The following is a 16,347-nucleotide window of genomic DNA, read 5'->3' on the forward strand; positions in this document are numbered from 1 at the left end:
GTATTTTATACGATTTAGCATCTGACAGATGTTATCAGAAAATTAAGAATTCATATCAATTGTTAAGATTCCAATTTTTTCTTCTTGTTTTTTTTAAATTATTTCATATGAAAATATCAGCAAATGTGGAGCCACCCGTCGTGTCGTATATCATGTCGCCCATTATGTTCCGTTTCCGAATAGCAGAAGACATCGTCTCACACGAGCCAATCACGAGTGTACCTTGTTCATCTCTCGTTTTTGGTAGTGCTTCTGACGTGCGCAGCTGAAGGTGGTGGAAATTCGTATTTTTATTGTAAAATTTATAAAGAGAATGGCAGCTCACTGGATGCGAAATGCTGTAAGTAACTTGTGTCAATCAGGAAATCCTGGAAACAACCTGAGCCCTGCATGTAACCCTAACTTTTCCCAAATGGAAAGGTTAGAATTTCGTACAGATTAGTTATATTTCCGTCTGCTTGACTGTAATATCTTATTGGTTTGTCTCTTATCCTCGTATCATTTATAGATTTTATCTTCTTTATATAACATAAATTTCCTAATTATCTTTTACCATCTTTTCTTATACAATACCACATTGCTTATTGCATGTTATCATTTAATAATTACCAATTATATCTATATTTTATTAACAGGTTCCGAAAATCGGCTCGGTCCGCTTTTACAGTAGTAAAGTTCACAAATGTACCCTTATTCCTGGAGATGGTATTGGACCTGAGATTTCAGCTGCTGTTCAGAAGATTTTTGATGCTGCCAAGGTAAGATTTTTCTTTTCATAAATTTGTAACATAACGATTTTCTTTGTGCCCGACTTTTTTATGTAACATGCATGCCAGTTGAATGGAAAGTATTAATAGGTATTCATGTTGACACTTCTGCTACGTTTTTGCACAGTACTTGTCATATTATAAGTGTTTGTTTAGTTTATGGTTACATGTGGTTACAATCTTACAAGGTGACCCTATGTGTCCTACTACTAACCTTAAGGAGTTTATTTTAATCTTACTCTTATACAGGTTGATCCAATTGTAGGCTAATTCAGTCTGCTCTTATTGTAGCTAAGGTATGTTTTCTAATTTGTATAATTTTTTGTAAACGTATAATGTATTATACAAGTTTTTAGTTAAATGTATGTAGTGATTAAATTGATTTCATTTATATAACATGATATTACATTGATTATTTTTGAACCTTTCAAAAGACATTGTACAGCTTTTTAGCATGAATGAAAAAACTTCAATGATGATAATTATATGTGGTGTATTGCATAACATTGTTACTCAACTTTTAATATTTACAACTATGTGTATATATACTTTGTATTTTCATATAATGGTGTCAATAAAAGCAAATGTATTTGTTTTTAAATAAAATTTAATTAAAACACTTGTTGCACATCAATAATTGTAATATTATTTATTTTATTGAATATCAGGTGCCAATAGAATGGGAGTCTGTAGATGTCACACCAGTAAAAGGGCCAGATGGGAAATTTGGAATTCCACAAGCTGCTATTGATTCAGTTAACAAAAATAAAATTGGTTTAAAAGGACCTTTAATGACCCCTATAGGAAAGGGACATAGATCCTTAAATCTTGCCTTAAGGAAGTAAGTATGTCCTTGTCTTCATTTATTTATTTCAGATATCAGTATATTGTCTTAAATTTAATGTAACTATCTTAAATTGTTCCAATTACATAATCATGAATGTCATTATAAATATATCATTCTTTGAACTGATTTAGTCTCTTTCTTAACCAAACTTTCAAATATTTGGATATCATTTTATTACATATCAAGTTACTAATTGTTTTCTTTTTTTTTCAGAGAATTTAATTTATATGCAAATGTTCGACCTTGTCTTTCCTTAGAAGGTTATAAAACACTATATGACAATGTTGATGTTGTTACTATTAGAGAAAACACAGAGGGAGAATACTCTGGTATAGAACATGAGATTGTAGAAGGTGTTGTACAGTCTATCAAATTAATTACAGAAGAGGCTTCTAGCAGAGTAGCAGAATTTGCCTTCCAGTATGCTCAGGATAACAATAGGAAAAAGGTTGATAATTCGGAGATTGTAAAATATATCATGAAAAAATATTCGTATTAATTGTTCATTTGTTTTATAGGTGACTGCTGTACATAAAGCAAACATAATGAGAATGTCAGATGGTTTATTCTTGAGGTGTTGTAGGGATGCTGCACAAAAGTTTCCTTCTATTAAATTCGAAGAAAGGTATTTAGATACAGTGTGTTTAAATATGGTGCAAGATCCCAGTCAGTATGATGTACTTGTAATGCCCAACTTATATGGAGATATCTTATCTGACATGTGTGCTGGATTGGTAGGAGGACTTGGCCTTACACCAAGTGGAAATATTGGTTTGAATGGTGCACTGTTTGAATCTGTACGTGCCGAAAGCTTATGATCTTTGATGAAATGTAGTAATTCGGGGTTAATTAATAAAAAAATTTCATTTAAAATTAGGTACACGGAACTGCTCCAGATATTGCAGGTCAGGATAAAGCAAATCCCACAGCATTGCTACTGTCTGCTGTGATGATGCTTAAATATATGGGATTGAACCAGCACGCGAAAATTATCGAAAATGCTGCCTATGATACTATCAAGGAAGGCAAATACTTAACAGGAGATCTTGGAGGAACAGCAAAATGTAGTGAATACACTAATGAAATCTGCAAAAAGGTTTCAGCAATATCGAAGTAGATAGTATAATGTTTATTGAATATAAACTGCCAAATACTCGTAGAAATGATTCACATAAGGTAAAATGCCGTTTTTAAATATCTGTAATTATTATTTCTAAAATTGTTCTTAGTGCACATCTTCCGAAGAAACTTGCACTTTGATGAAACAAGTCGCAAAAATTTTCGATGTAGGAAGATGTTTTATTCATCTGTTCACACTGATTTAGAAAATTTTTGTCGAGTACTTGCACTAGCTTATTGTACAATATAACTAAATGTTACTCAACTTCGTGGATTTGTTAATGCGTAATAGCATTTAATATGATTTCATTGTGATGAAAAACACGCAGTTTCATCGCGTGTATTGACTGAATATACGTTTATGTATGTTTGTCATACTTCTTTACTATGAAAAACTAAAAGGATTCTAATAGGGTCTGTAAAAATTAGGCATGTAAATTAATCTAGGAACGCTGTATAATACTTATAAATGAAGTTGTTGAGGAAACGTGACCTCGAAGAAGAGTTTCAGGAATCAACATTGCGCAGTATTACATATTAATAAAATATGACAAATTCCACGTGTCGTTTGTTATTCAACCTTAAAGAAATGTGTATGTACATATTATCACCAATAGATGCCCGTATGATCTATACGCAATGAAAGTTTGATAATAAATTGTATGCCTGTTGGTTAATCACGCTTCATAAATAAGTGCGAGATACCATAGTTTTTTATGCATTATTTTTTGTTTTACAAGATAATGATTCATCCATTATTACATACATCCACAGTATCTTATTTTTCTACTTAGGTTTATTAGAAATGGAAAAATCATGAGTTTATTCATAAATTAAAATACATGCCAAGATTGTACGATTAATTATTTAAATCAATCTTTATTCGTGTATCATAAAAAGAAACATTTAAAGGTAATGGTTACGATCCTTTCCCGGTATCAACACCGTATAATTTCCCTTCTTGTGGTGTTATGTTATAGCGCTCGTCCCCAACCACTTCATAACTTTCCCTTGCCTCCACCCTTTACTCCACAATGGAGTATGCTTCTCAAGGAAAACTCTCAAGTATGAGAAAAGTTGTCAGCTATATTTCACTGACGAAGGGGAAGGAAGGGATGAGGAAGGATCCGGTGTCGTCTTCGCTGCTCGTTAATTCTTTCTGTGATTTATCGAGATTCCTCAAGTGAGTAATGACTGACTTCTTGCAAATTTTTTATATTAAATTTTACCTGTGATATATAGAACGATGGAATTTATTTTATAACCGGATACACCATTATGTTTCTTCTCCTTTTTCAGATGTTTGTAACAAACAAGAAAATTTATCTATACTTCAGTTCTATCTTGAAATGTATCGTTTTTTATTTCAATATAGCTAACATCAATTTTTTTCTCTTGTTTTTTTATCAGGTTCAACGTTACTGTTTTTTGCGAATTTAAGTATCTGTACTTGTGAAATTGAAAAGTTCAATAAAACTGTTTCAGCGATGCCTCGTATCGTGAACGATGTTCTCAAGTAAAAAGTCAGCTGAAACAAACTCACCGGTTCCAATTTTCTGACAATCGTTTGTTGACGCAACTTGTTTAACGCGTAATTAACAAACGTGTCGATGATTACAGGTGACGGTGTGTCTGGTGGAAGATGCATCATGCCGGATTGCAACGAGCGGTTACACAAAGGTGGTAGACACTCGAGGGCGAAGCGTGGAAAGCAAGCGGACGGCATGCATATTCAGCGTACTCGGAGGCCGACGTAGTCATAGGAATAATAAAAATTCGAGGGTTGAAATTATTTAGATTTATGCCCGCTCTCTTGTTCTCGTGCCGTTGGTGACGAGAAGCGATTCGATTCCGGGGAACAAATTTCATGCATTATTCAGGACTTGCCGCAATGCACCCCGGTCAATGGAACCGATCCTTTGGAAAAAGTCGTTTTTAATCTCTCGTCGCGTTCCAATAATGCACATGCAACCCACTCGTTCTGCACTCACTTCCCCTTTTGCAGGTGGAAACCGTGTTTTCTGCCTTTAATGCGAACGCGAACAATAAATCGAGATCTGTCGGTGTGCCTCTATCCGAATGCAACGGCCCAGCTTAGACTTCTCCGATTTATTTTTCGCGTAGTCCATAATCGTTGCTTCGATTGAGAGAATGATGTACTCGATGTAAAAATACTCCTGGCTCGATATTTATATGGTAATGTTAGCAACTGTTGTCCAAGGATAAGCTGTTTAGAAACAGCTTCATCTGCTCTCATTTAAAGCTTTAGATTTCGAAGAGATAAATGCAAATAAATTTGAAGATAATCGTGCAATTATACTTGACTAATCATTTTTTGTTGATAAGATAATTTATAATTTGCGATAAGTCTTGAATACATGTTTGAACACACGTTGCAATGCATTGACACGTCCTCTGCCAGCATTCAGTTGGAAATACTTTTTATATAATTTCATTAATGACACAATTTTATTATAATATTCTGTAATAATCTTCGTCCACGTTTCGACTCAGGTGAAATCGTCATTCGTTTCATTATCGACAGACTGTATCGTTAATTAACCATTCCAATGAAACAGCCTGTAATCGCCTTACAATGGATTAACGGATCTGTCGGCCAGTTGCCACGAAGAAAGTTTCGTTTTATTATTTTATTTGTCGTCGATCGAACGACTACTCTCGCAGAGCATAGCACTGAAAGTCGTGTACATTTGCGCGAAGGTAAACGCAATGAAGAGGAACCAAACATTTCTACTGATCGTCCTAGCGATCTTCGTGGTTGCTGTCAATGGACGAGTTTACTACTTGCCGACTCTGGATGAGAATCGATATTCAGGCTTAACTTATCCCATTCCAAACGAACAATCTTCGCGAGATTTGGATCTGAACTTTTCTGCCGGGGACGCGGACGAGCTTGATAACAAGATACGTCCTGTTAAAAGGGTAAGTCGATCTAATCTATCGAGTCACTTACAATTAGCGAGCTCCGATCGACAACGATCAATGTAATTCATGGCAATGTCTTTATCGTGAATTACTTACAAGAAATAAGAATGAGTTATACTCTTTATGCAATCCATGACACGCGCAAACAGTTGCAATAAAAAAAGTGATAAACAGCTTGATAATGTCTGACTTTTTATGATACTCAGTTTTTCTGCGGCTGCAACGAGCGCTTACGATTGTATTTACTTTGTAATATTTCCGTACGAGTTTATCAATCACTTTATAAACAAATTTTTTTATTCTTTCCTTCAGAATCACATCATCAGCTAATAAACTGTTCATCCGCGTTGACCATTAATTAAACCCGTACGAAGAGCGGCGATCGGTTAATTGCAAAATTTCCTTTGAACAAATATCAATCCTGTGTATACATATATATTTGTAATAATACTATGAACGTATTAATGTTCGAATTAGGTGTACACGGTCATGGGGCCGGAAAAGCCGTTCATCGAGGTGAACAAAGAGGAGTTACCAATCACGCGCTACAAATTAGTCGAAGCACCTGTTAAGGGATTGGACAATGTCATCGTTGTACCGGAGTCGAGCCGCAAATCGGTGAAAATCGATGGGAACAACAAGGGTGAAGTGATCTTGGAGCTCCGTGTTATCGCGAACCATGACACCGTTTGAATAATTTTGTCAAAGGAAAAAAGATCAATGGAACAAATATAGCGAAATACTCTAATTTTAATGTTAATATTCATAAAATATTGCAGCTGAAATATTCATTTCAAAGGTTACTGATATCTCCTTTGAAACACCGCTACGTTTGTTCCACTCCTAATCTCACGCTCAGCAAACACAAAAGATAATAGTAAATCCATAACAAAACACGCAAATAGTTATCTTAACAAGGCTTAAATTGTCTCGTAAACTGATATCAAGTACCTATTTGTAGAACATTTATTATGTTGTGCCAGACTAGATCGTGTAATCATTCCCAAACAGACCGTCGAACTTTTACATCGAGCCTTTGCAAATGAGTCGACAGATCAATATCTCTCGTCAGATTTGCCTTCGTCCCTAAAACTCGCCTATCTCTTGTCATTCCACGCGTATATACATACCTACTATCAGGAACTTGCTTCCCCTAATTGTGCTCTGTCAAAGAGAGCCGTGCCGATAGTATAGAGGGGAAAGAGAGGAAACAGTAGTCTCGATCAACGAAAGAGATCGATGTATATTAGTGAAATAACGTGGAGAGAGCGATAGATAAAAGTGTGACCATGCACGGCTGAATATGACGATCATTTCGTGTGTGCACTTGTTGAAGGGTGCTCCTGATTATAACGAGCTGGTGCATTGAGAAAGGTGAAAAAAGAACGCGGACTACGCTACCCTTCTGCTTTCTTTTCCACCCTTTCGGAGAGTTCGAGTGCAGAAAGCATTCGAACCCTTCGTTTGCTGACTGCAGATGCGTAACGTCGTGTCTGTGTACTCGAACCGACTAGTAATCGCGCGGTGAACAAGGAAAAGAAATTTTCTTCCATCGTTTGAGTAACACTCCAATCGAGCGGATCAAAGTTTCGAATTTTTAATCACACGGAAGAGGAATCGATTTTTCGTTGAATCTGTATCCAAGGACTGGAACACTTTCCTCGAATCACATTGCTTTTTATTACGTTTATTATACACGTCGAATGTATTTTCTATTAGTACATATAGATACAATAGAACGCTACTATAATATGTACAGAGTATATCACATACAGTCGAATTCAGAACGGAAGTCCGGAAAAGATCTCTAAGATCCTCTTGGTCTCCGCGCTAAAAAGTGACTCTCGAGTGCAAGATAGGACGAGTCTTCGAATTAAAAACCGAACAGTGCGATATCAAAATGTCGTTAGTTTCATGCTATAAAAAAGCAGATCGAATTATTAATTAATAGCAGAATATCATTGAATCTGTCCGATTAAAGTCGCTTACGTTTATGCGACCAGATGTTTGACGCATCGAACGAAGTAGAAGAATACCGAAGAAAGAAATAAGTACTCGATTGTTTCCGAAGGATTCGAATAAGTTTAGAGCTTTCTATATTACCGTGAACGACGTAGTGAAACGAAGAATCAGGATGCGATCGTAAGTGTCGGAGCTACATCTATTTATACAGTCGAGAAGAAAAGAGAATCGTACGATTTCCACGAGTTATTCGGTTACTTGCGAAGTCTGCTCGTTCGAGGGATCTCCCTTCGGCTCTTTCACGTAATCCACCACCAATTCCAACCCGATCAGCGCTCGAAGATCCTTCCTCTCCTCCTCCGGGTTCGTCGACGCGGAGGACGCGTCTTCCGGCTTTGGCGACCTCTCGTCTACGTTTTGCAACAAAATTTTAACCTGGTCAATTCTCTGATACATCAGATATCGTGAAAGAACGAGATTTAACTAATCGTTCGTCATAGGAGAACACAAATTAATGAAAACTAAGAATGACAACACTGAGCATGCAAGGATAACCGAAAACATTAACACCCACTGTTATCAACATCCTTGGAACTGTCTTCGCTCTCTCCGGAAATGGACGTCTCGCTCCTGGACGCTTTCCGTGCCTGACCGATGTCCCTGTACGTCCTGGTCAGTTGCCTCAGGATGTAATTGGTACCACGAGGATTATCCTCGCTACTCCTCGACGTACTCGCTTCGTCTCTGGTCAAATTCAACGGCCTATTGCTGTTGTACTCCTTTGATTGAGGCACGCTGAATGCCGAACAGTGTTTCCCTTTGAAGGGTAGTTGCCTCTCGCTCAGCTTGCGATCCCAGATGTGTCCGGACACGCGAAGGTCGATGAAGAAGTGCAACGGATCGATGCCTGGATAGGATTGAGGTATCGGATAAGGCGGGTACCAGAGTGGACTGGGGAGAAACTCTGGATTCGTCACGTTGCCGGGCAAACCGAATCCCTTCACCGCCGGAAGCATGTCGCATCCCCTTCCGGGTAGGCCGGGTAGAAAGTTCCTCGAGAAATCGAGCTTCTTTTGATCGGTCAACAGAGGCAGTTCCTGATTGCCGACCGTGTTCTTGGTACGCTCGTCGTACGTACTTCTCTCGTTATAATTGCAATTTTTACGATCGCTCGAGTGCGATTCCTCGGGTTTCACCTTCTGCAATTCACCTGTGAACATGTTTTCCGGTGGTTGAGCTTGCTCGAAGTGACGAGGTCGCTCGTCGAAGAAATTCTTGCTCTGTTTACAGAAATCTGATTTGGTCTCGTCCGCGGTCTTCAAGATGTCCCCGCCGAAACTCGGTTTCTGCTCGAAGTTACCCACTTTACTCTCGGTATTATAGCCGTCGCTCTGCTTACTTCTGCTCTCCAACCGCGCTTCCGGTTGTTGCTGTTGCTGCTGTTGAGAGTGGAAGTATTTCTCTTGCGGCGGCTGTTGAGGATGATGATGATGGTGATGATGATGATGGTGTTGCCTCTCTTTGGTGGTTAACTCCAGTGGACGATCCCGAGCGTCCCGCCAGGATCTCTTGCGACGTCGAGGCGCGTTTGTGACGTTACTCGTCGAGGATGCCTCGGTTTTTGCTTGCACGAACGAACGAAGCATTTCGCTGAAGAAGAAGCTGTGCGGCGTTAGGGGTACGTTGTACAGGTATGGAGGAGTAGCCGCCAGTAGACGGGACACCAAATCGCCGCCGGAAAGCGAGGCTGGACTCTTCAGGGTCGACGGATCTCCCGTGGTCGTGGTCATGGTGCAAGTTTCTCAGGATGATCACTGAAGTAAAGGGTAAAATGTGAAATTTATTAAGAAATTTGTCTGGAAATGAAAGAAAATTCCTAATATTCTCATACGAAATTTCAGCTCAAACTGTGTTACACAATAGACGTCGTGCTGCCAGTGATAATCGTACGTACAAAAGATGTAGGTATGTACAAATCGTCGGAGTGGAAGCGAGCTACTATTGTCTCCCGAAATTAATTGAATATCCGGCGTTGTTAAGTCTAAGACCAAGCAGACACCGTCTACGACGGGGAGAGAGAAGGCGGTAGCGAACGGGCTTGCATCGCATCATCCATTAAGGATTACTAATTTCTGTCAAGTGCACGTTCGGTTTCTCTCGAATGTCTTAGGAAGGAATTTCCGAGGAATCCCCGAGAAATCGTTAATGAGAATCTACGATCGTAGGTATTTCAATTAAACTTGGTGCACGTCTTGTATGAACAATCGCTAGGAGAACAATTAGTAATTAGTAAGGGAGCGTTCCCGAGATCCGCTGGTTCCCCGTGATTGATATAGTTATAATTTCTTCAATGAATTCGAATCGCAGTGAAATGCAATTATGCTCTGCTCTTCAAAGTTACAGAACTGCAACGGCGAGTACCAATGGGTTGTTCTTACGAAAAATCATGACGAATATAAAAAATCATTTTTCATTAACGTCGATAGAGGAAGAAAGATACCAGAACCGTTTTCCACCCTTTATGCAGGCAAAGGGTAAAATACAAGCGAGCAATTTCTCTGGGAAAAAAAAGGGAGACCGCGACACAGAGAGGTTCTATTGTCTTCATTCTAGTATTCTCGAGTCGCCAACATTCTGACAGAGATGTTTTCTTTACCGCGAAAGAATCAGGGAGCCTTGCATCGCGATGCAACTCGGATGCAACTGAAGGAGAGACGCGTTAATACGCGCGACGGAATCTCGAAAGAAGAGTTCTTCTTTTTTTTCTCTCTCTCTCTCTTCTCGCGAATTCGAAGTCTTCGGAGTTCTGGAAAGATTCTAGAACGATAGAAGAGTGTAACAGGCCGTGGAAATCAGAATGGTGGTCTGTATCCGTGTCCGCGTACCGAGGAGGGATTGGGTATTGTTTCGGTCCATTGTTTCCCAAACAAACGGCGTCCACGTTGTTTCGTCAGGAGATATTATGTTCAGCCAGACAGGCAGGACGAACAGGAAATGGACTGCTGTCAGTTTTACTCTTCGTGATAAATACGAGCCAGTCGTTGGTGGCTGGTCGCGACGCGGCCATAATTCGCGACCTGCCATCTCCATAGTACGAAACGTCAAAAATCATTCGAATTTCTTCGAAACCAGCCCGAAACAACAGTTGCTTTTATAAATTCCCGCTTGTATTAATAAATATCGTTTGCTTGTTAAAAGGATACTTTACGCGCCGGCAGGAAATGATGATCCTTTAGAAAGGATGCTCGCAAGGTAACGAATTTTCTGACATTCTCCAGACAAAGGACGAGGAAGATTGTAGACGAGACATTTTCAATAGCTTACCGAGGAAGTTTCCAGCAAATTTAAATGAAGAAAAATAGCAGACGCGTGAAAATTGATAGAGAGTGATTCTCGCTCCACGGAAGTTTCCTTTTAGCTTATTTTCAAATTGAAAAGCTACAACGAGGTAATAAATCCTTAGAACATTAAACCAAGGAAAAGAGTTAATTAACGATGAGTTGAATATCTGAGAAATAAAATTTTGATCCCTGTAACGAAAAGGGGATGAAAAAGATTCGCGGAGAGTTTACGGATACACGCTGGAACTCTTTCTGAAGAATCCCCAGGGATAAAACGATTTTTTCCCCTCGCGGTGCTTTCGTCAAAAGACAATAGAGACGTATTTCCATCGCTTACACCGTGGACTTGTTTTCTCAAACAGGAAATTTTAAAGCCCGCCGCTTCGTGAAAATCTCTGATGCGCCGTTTCGAGGAAGTTTAAATTATACGCTGCAGAGAAAAGAGATCTTAAATTTCCAGAACATTAATCGTGAAATCGTTGCTGACGTTTCGTACAATTTTTCCTCTTATTCTGTCCATCGTACCGTTTCTCTTTTTCTCTTTTCAAAGTTATAAAAATTTACGCCGAGGAAGATGTAAAGAAGGCGCGGAGGAATTTACATCCCTCGCGGTACTTTATGGAAACGTTACAACGTCTCCTCGGTCCCCCGTATTTAAATCGCATTACCCCAAGCAAAATAATTCAACGGCCAGCTCCCGAGGATACGTCAATTATGCAAAAAGTGAAAAGTTCCATTGCGTCGGTTCTTTATTCTATTACAGACACGATAAAGAAGCAGCCGGCTAAAGTTGCCGAGTATTTACCTCAGATTCTCCGGGACGAAACAATTTATTCCCCGCTGAGTTAGTCCCCTAAAAGTCAATGGTAACATATTTTCACAGGGAACCACCGTAATGTTCCATCTTTTTTTTTTTTCTTAGCTTTCAATCTTACCCTCCGCGAAGGAGGGTAGTAACATTTTTATCACATTTCTCAATTACCTAATATCTTTATAATATACAAAATAATTTTACCCTAAGAAAAATCAGTCGAAGACAATGACGAAACGATGACACGCACCCTATCTTAAATTCCAAATTTTACGAGTTATCGTATTATCATTTCGCTTTAAAGTCGTCGCGGATGATCGCATCGTTTCTCGACGAGGAAAACGTCGTCGTCGTCGTCGTCGTCGTTTGCTAAAACTACGCGACGTAGTTTCAGTTTCACGCGACGGGGAAGGACGGTTTACGATTCATAAGACAACTCGGTGGATTGAATTAAGCGAACGGTGCGGCAGCTGCCAGTCGGTTCCTGGTTTGTCGGTGCACCCACCGCGAATCTGCATAATCCCGTTCACGTCGACGATTCTAATTGGCGGATTGTTTCAATCTCTGTCGCCGCGAATATTTGCATTGCTGCTCCTCTCGTTTTCCCCCAACTCCGACTCTCTTTCCATCCCTAACGGACCACGATGGACGTTCGTCTTTCTCTGTTCTACCATTTTATACCTCGGTACCTCTTTAGCCCTTTCTTTCAAACGATTTTCCCTTCGTCTCCCTCTCTTGGACGACTTAATTTCTCATTTTCTTCCTTCCTTCGTTATTTCTTCTTTTTGTACGCTTTACCGTTTTCTTCAACCCTCTCGTTGCTTACGTCGTTCCTCGATTTTTTAAGCTTCAATGCGTTTCTTTTCCATTTATTTTCTTGTAATTAAATTTTGAATTCTAAATCGTACGTTAGGTCGGCAAAGATTCGATTCAACCATCCGGGGATTAACCGCGCGAATTTTGCGGGAAAATAAGGGAGGCCGACGATTAACGACAGCAATAAAAGAATCGGGGGCACGATAGACCTTCACAGAGCGAGAAGTGAATTAATTTTTTATCTCGACAGATATTCAGCTCGTTCGTCTTTACGTGCCGCGGCATACGTCCTTATTTTCCCTTCAAGTAACCGACGATCCCTTTACAGTCCACATAAACATTTTTATTGCGGGGAGACTTTCGACGCGAAACGATCTCGTCTTACATAGAGAAAAAAAAAAAATGTCAATCGCAGCAGAACCCCCTTCTTTTTTACGGTTCAACTCTCTGTATAATTTGAATGTCCTCTTTGTGCCTGTAAAAAGAGTGTACGTCTAACGAAAAGTGCGAAACACAGAAAATAAAGTGTGTACCTAATGAGTAATTAAACGATGATAAGAATATTTGGTCGGTGGTTAAAGGGTTAAGTGATTTTAACGCCTTCGAGAGCTCAGGGAAGCTGAGCAATTCATTATTTTTCTTTTGTAATTTTAATGTCACAAACTTTAGTTTATTTGTAGTAGAAAAAAACGTGTTCTGATTTTTGGCAATTTATGCTGATTTTTGTTCGTCATATAACGAGGAAAGCACACGGTTCAAAGCAGCGAACAGGATCAATCTAGGATTGCATTATGAATTACTATTGGATACGCGATACTCACTGCATACTCCCGTTGCATACTAATTTCCAATCTATCCTCTCTATCCAAATTCACTCTTTCTATTTATTTTCGTATCGAATTATGACGTCGCTTTGTAATTACCGCAAATACCGGTCGGTTTGTTCATTTGCACGTTCTCGTGTATAAATATACATACAGGTATCGTGTCAGTACCAATTATTAATAAAAATTTCCTCACATAGTCTATTTACATTTCAGGTTGCAAATAGCGTAAATTACTTGGTCGAATACTGTACTAGCTTGTTGCTTCCTGCCACTTCGATTTTACCACGATACCAGCCATCGACAACCCTTACACGTTTGTCCACGTGGACTTCACGATCTAATTTTCCAAGTATCAAATTGATAAACAAACACCTGAATTTACTAACACAGTTTCTCGATTTCACAGATTTTCATGCATCCTGCGTCAACTTTGCAACTTGTGGATCACATCCGATGCGATGCACTTACCCCCCCACGTGCAACAAAGAAGAAAGGTTGTACCAAAAAACAATGAGAGAAGCATCCGTGTAAACAGAGCTGGGAGAAATTTTAAGTAAGCTCAAAAAAAATATTTATTTCTTTCATTTTTTATTTTCTATTTCTTGGACACCAAGTTAGTTACATTTCGATAAACGATAATTAATAACATCAATTTCACAATTTTCCTCAGCTCCGCGTGTAAATTATTTATGATATCAAAAACAAAGCAGGTGAATACCTGTGACTATTAGACTCACCTGCACAAGCGACGACAGGTTGAAGGATGGTGGTGGTGGTCGTGTGTCCTGGTCGGTGATCCAGATGCAGCGATCTACGGATCCTGCGGTGCGACACAAGCGTCGCGTGCTGCTCGTGCCAGCAAATGAGATAATAATCGGAGGACTCAGTCACTCGTCGTCGGGTACGGTGGCAAGCAGCGGTGGCAGGGTGGTTGTTCGGCGGCGGTGCTGAAAGTGGGGGTTGTGTTCCATCCCCTGGCGACCGTCGACGACCGAGTGTACGATGGAAGAAGAGAGATGGAACGGGAAGAAGTGATAGGACAAGGATGGGAGTGCGAGCGAGAGAAACAGAGGGGGACGAACTGTAGTAGGAGGAGGGCTGGAGGTAGAGGGTGGTGGTTTTTGAGATGATCCGGCCAATCTGCGCATCATTTCCCCGATGCACCCCGCGTCGCGGCAAACCGGCGCGGATTCCGCACCACCGCAAGCACCGTAGAAGCCCTGTTGAATGCCACATTTTGAGGGAACGATGGAAAGAAAAGGGACGGCAAGATAGCGGGCGAGAGAAGGACAACATAGCAAAGGAAGTAACAAAAAAAAAAAGAAGAAGGAGAAGAAGAGGGCGGCACTAAAAAAAGAGGGAGAGAGAGGGACTTACAAGCGTAGCTTGCTACGGGGATGAAAGAAAAAAAAAGTGGAAAACAGATATAGGCAAAAGGGTATCTTTCTCTTTTCTACAACTGTCTATCTTCTTCGTGTCTCTTTACCTCGTACGAACGTGTAAACGTATCGAGGATGTGTTTACACTGTCGGGGAAGAATCTGCGAACGTACTGGAATATCGATCTTTAATGCGCGCTGGAATTGAAACGTGCATACCTTCCGCGGGTTTATCTTCGAACAGGGCTTGTTGTTCTCGTTTCCGGTAAGTGGTGGAGGTTTAAGAACGAGGAGGCCGCGCTCGCGGACGCGTGGACGCATAAGTAGTATAGGTCAATCATTGCGGAGCGGTACCTTTTTATTATAATCTTTGAAACAAATTATCACTGTTCATATCCACGCGATGTGGATATTTTTTAAAAATGTTTTTAAATTGAATTTGATGAAAAATATAAAGGAGTAACAGTAAGGAGAAGAGATATGCTCGTTTCGGTCGCCAACAATACAACGACGGGCGAACAAATTTCCTTCGACAATTCGAATTCCGGGAGCAGATAAATGACGATGGCTTCGTGCGATGGGTTCGATTCAGAATTTAAAGGATTTCAAGGGATCCCTCGCTGCCTCGAACGCAACGAACGCGTTTTGTTAAGCCGCGAACGGGGACATACGGTGTACGATGTAGCTTTCAATGGGCGAGGGATCCATGTACGCTTGCATAGATACGCACTATGCGTGCCTAATTTTCGCATTAGTTCGACAAGCTCGTTCTTCGTGTAAAAATTTATACGTAGATAACGTCAAATTCTTGCCTCTTTTTTATTTAAATTTAATATCCTTAAATTTGGAAGTCGATATTATTAATATTAGAATATTAAAAATATTAAATATACCTTGATAGATGATCACATATATAAGGAGAGGGTAAATGATTTGGGAAAAATTAATTGAGTGTACAAAGCATTTATTATTAATCGCGACTTTTCGCCTGATGCAGAGATTGTCTTGGTAACAGGTTCCACTATATGTGGAAGTTAGATGACCGTTCACATCACACCCTGAAACAGTGCTAATTGGCCTGTTGCGAAGGGGTAATGTGCGAAAGCACTCGTAGCACTCCTCATACCGCCCTAAGCCAGACATGCTTCCGGTTGTGCTTCGATATACCCAGAGAGAAAGTTTAAGTCCGTTTAATTCCTTCTGTTAGTTTTATTTATTCCCATTTTCTGAATAGAACGGAGAGTTATTTTATTGATACAAATTATTTCAAATTACATACAAAATATTTTTCTCTCGCTTATTATTCCGTTCGCGTGGAACTGTACAATGCAGAGTCATAAAAAAAAAGGAGTATTCGACCGAGTTTTATCTCCCATATAATAAGCGCACTCTCTGCGATCGACGAGAAATAAGGTCAACCTCTATGAACCTCAAGCCACACAATAGGTTGGGTCAAGGCGTAACGATTCTAAATAGATTCTCGGAATTCCTAAAAGGCGAGGGTTCTTTGAGGAAACATTTTACCTCGCAAAT

At 39.8% G+C, this 16,347-nt stretch overlaps 4 protein-coding genes across 5 annotated transcripts; 2 read left to right on the forward strand and 2 right to left on the reverse strand.

Moving 5' to 3' along the window:
- Window positions 1–186: 186 nt before the first annotated feature.
- Window positions 187–3,293, forward strand: LOC114876869 (probable isocitrate dehydrogenase [NAD] subunit alpha, mitochondrial). Its single transcript, XM_029188759.2, has 6 exons — window positions 187–340; window positions 636–758; window positions 1,436–1,608; window positions 1,828–2,062; window positions 2,133–2,411; window positions 2,492–3,293. The coding sequence occupies exons 1-6, from the start codon at window positions 314–316 to the stop codon at window positions 2,729–2,731; spliced, it is 1,077 nt and encodes a 358-aa protein (XP_029044592.1). The 5' UTR covers window positions 187–313; the 3' UTR covers window positions 2,732–3,293.
- A 101-nt stretch (window positions 3,294–3,394) lies between these two features.
- LOC123987738 lies at window positions 3,395–4,459 on the reverse strand. 2 transcript variants are annotated; one of them, XM_046285472.1, is made up of 3 exons: window positions 4,277–4,459; window positions 3,963–4,023; window positions 3,811–3,892 (listed from the first exon to the last, which is right to left on the reverse strand). In XM_046285472.1, the coding sequence occupies exons 1-3, from the start codon at window positions 4,457–4,459 to the stop codon at window positions 3,825–3,827; spliced, it is 312 nt and encodes a 103-aa protein (XP_046141428.1). In that variant the 3' UTR covers window positions 3,811–3,824. The 2 variants fall into 2 exon arrangements, 1 of the variants encoding a protein (XP_046141428.1); XR_006829344.1 differs by having other exon boundaries at window positions 3,395–4,177; window positions 4,277–4,358.
- Window positions 4,460–5,455: 996 nt separating this feature from the next.
- LOC114876877 lies at window positions 5,456–6,457 on the forward strand. Its single transcript, XM_029188769.2, has 2 exons — window positions 5,456–5,676; window positions 6,157–6,457. The coding sequence occupies exons 1-2, from the start codon at window positions 5,464–5,466 to the stop codon at window positions 6,370–6,372; spliced, it is 429 nt and encodes a 142-aa protein (XP_029044602.1). The 5' UTR covers window positions 5,456–5,463; the 3' UTR covers window positions 6,373–6,457.
- Window positions 6,458–7,335: 878 nt separating this feature from the next.
- On the reverse strand, window positions 7,336–14,330 carry LOC114876775. Its single transcript, XM_029188589.2, has 3 exons — window positions 14,174–14,330; window positions 8,216–9,455; window positions 7,336–8,051 (listed from the first exon to the last, which is right to left on the reverse strand). The coding sequence occupies exons 2-3, from the start codon at window positions 9,429–9,431 to the stop codon at window positions 7,888–7,890; spliced, it is 1,380 nt and encodes a 459-aa protein (XP_029044422.2). The 5' UTR covers window positions 9,432–9,455; window positions 14,174–14,330; the 3' UTR covers window positions 7,336–7,887.
- Window positions 14,331–16,347: the final 2,017 nt, after the last annotated feature.

This window comes from Osmia bicornis, chromosome 4 (genome assembly GCF_907164935.1).
Source record: "Osmia bicornis bicornis chromosome 4, iOsmBic2.1, whole genome shotgun sequence".
Classification (NCBI taxonomy): Eukaryota; Metazoa; Arthropoda; class Insecta; order Hymenoptera; family Megachilidae; genus Osmia; species Osmia bicornis.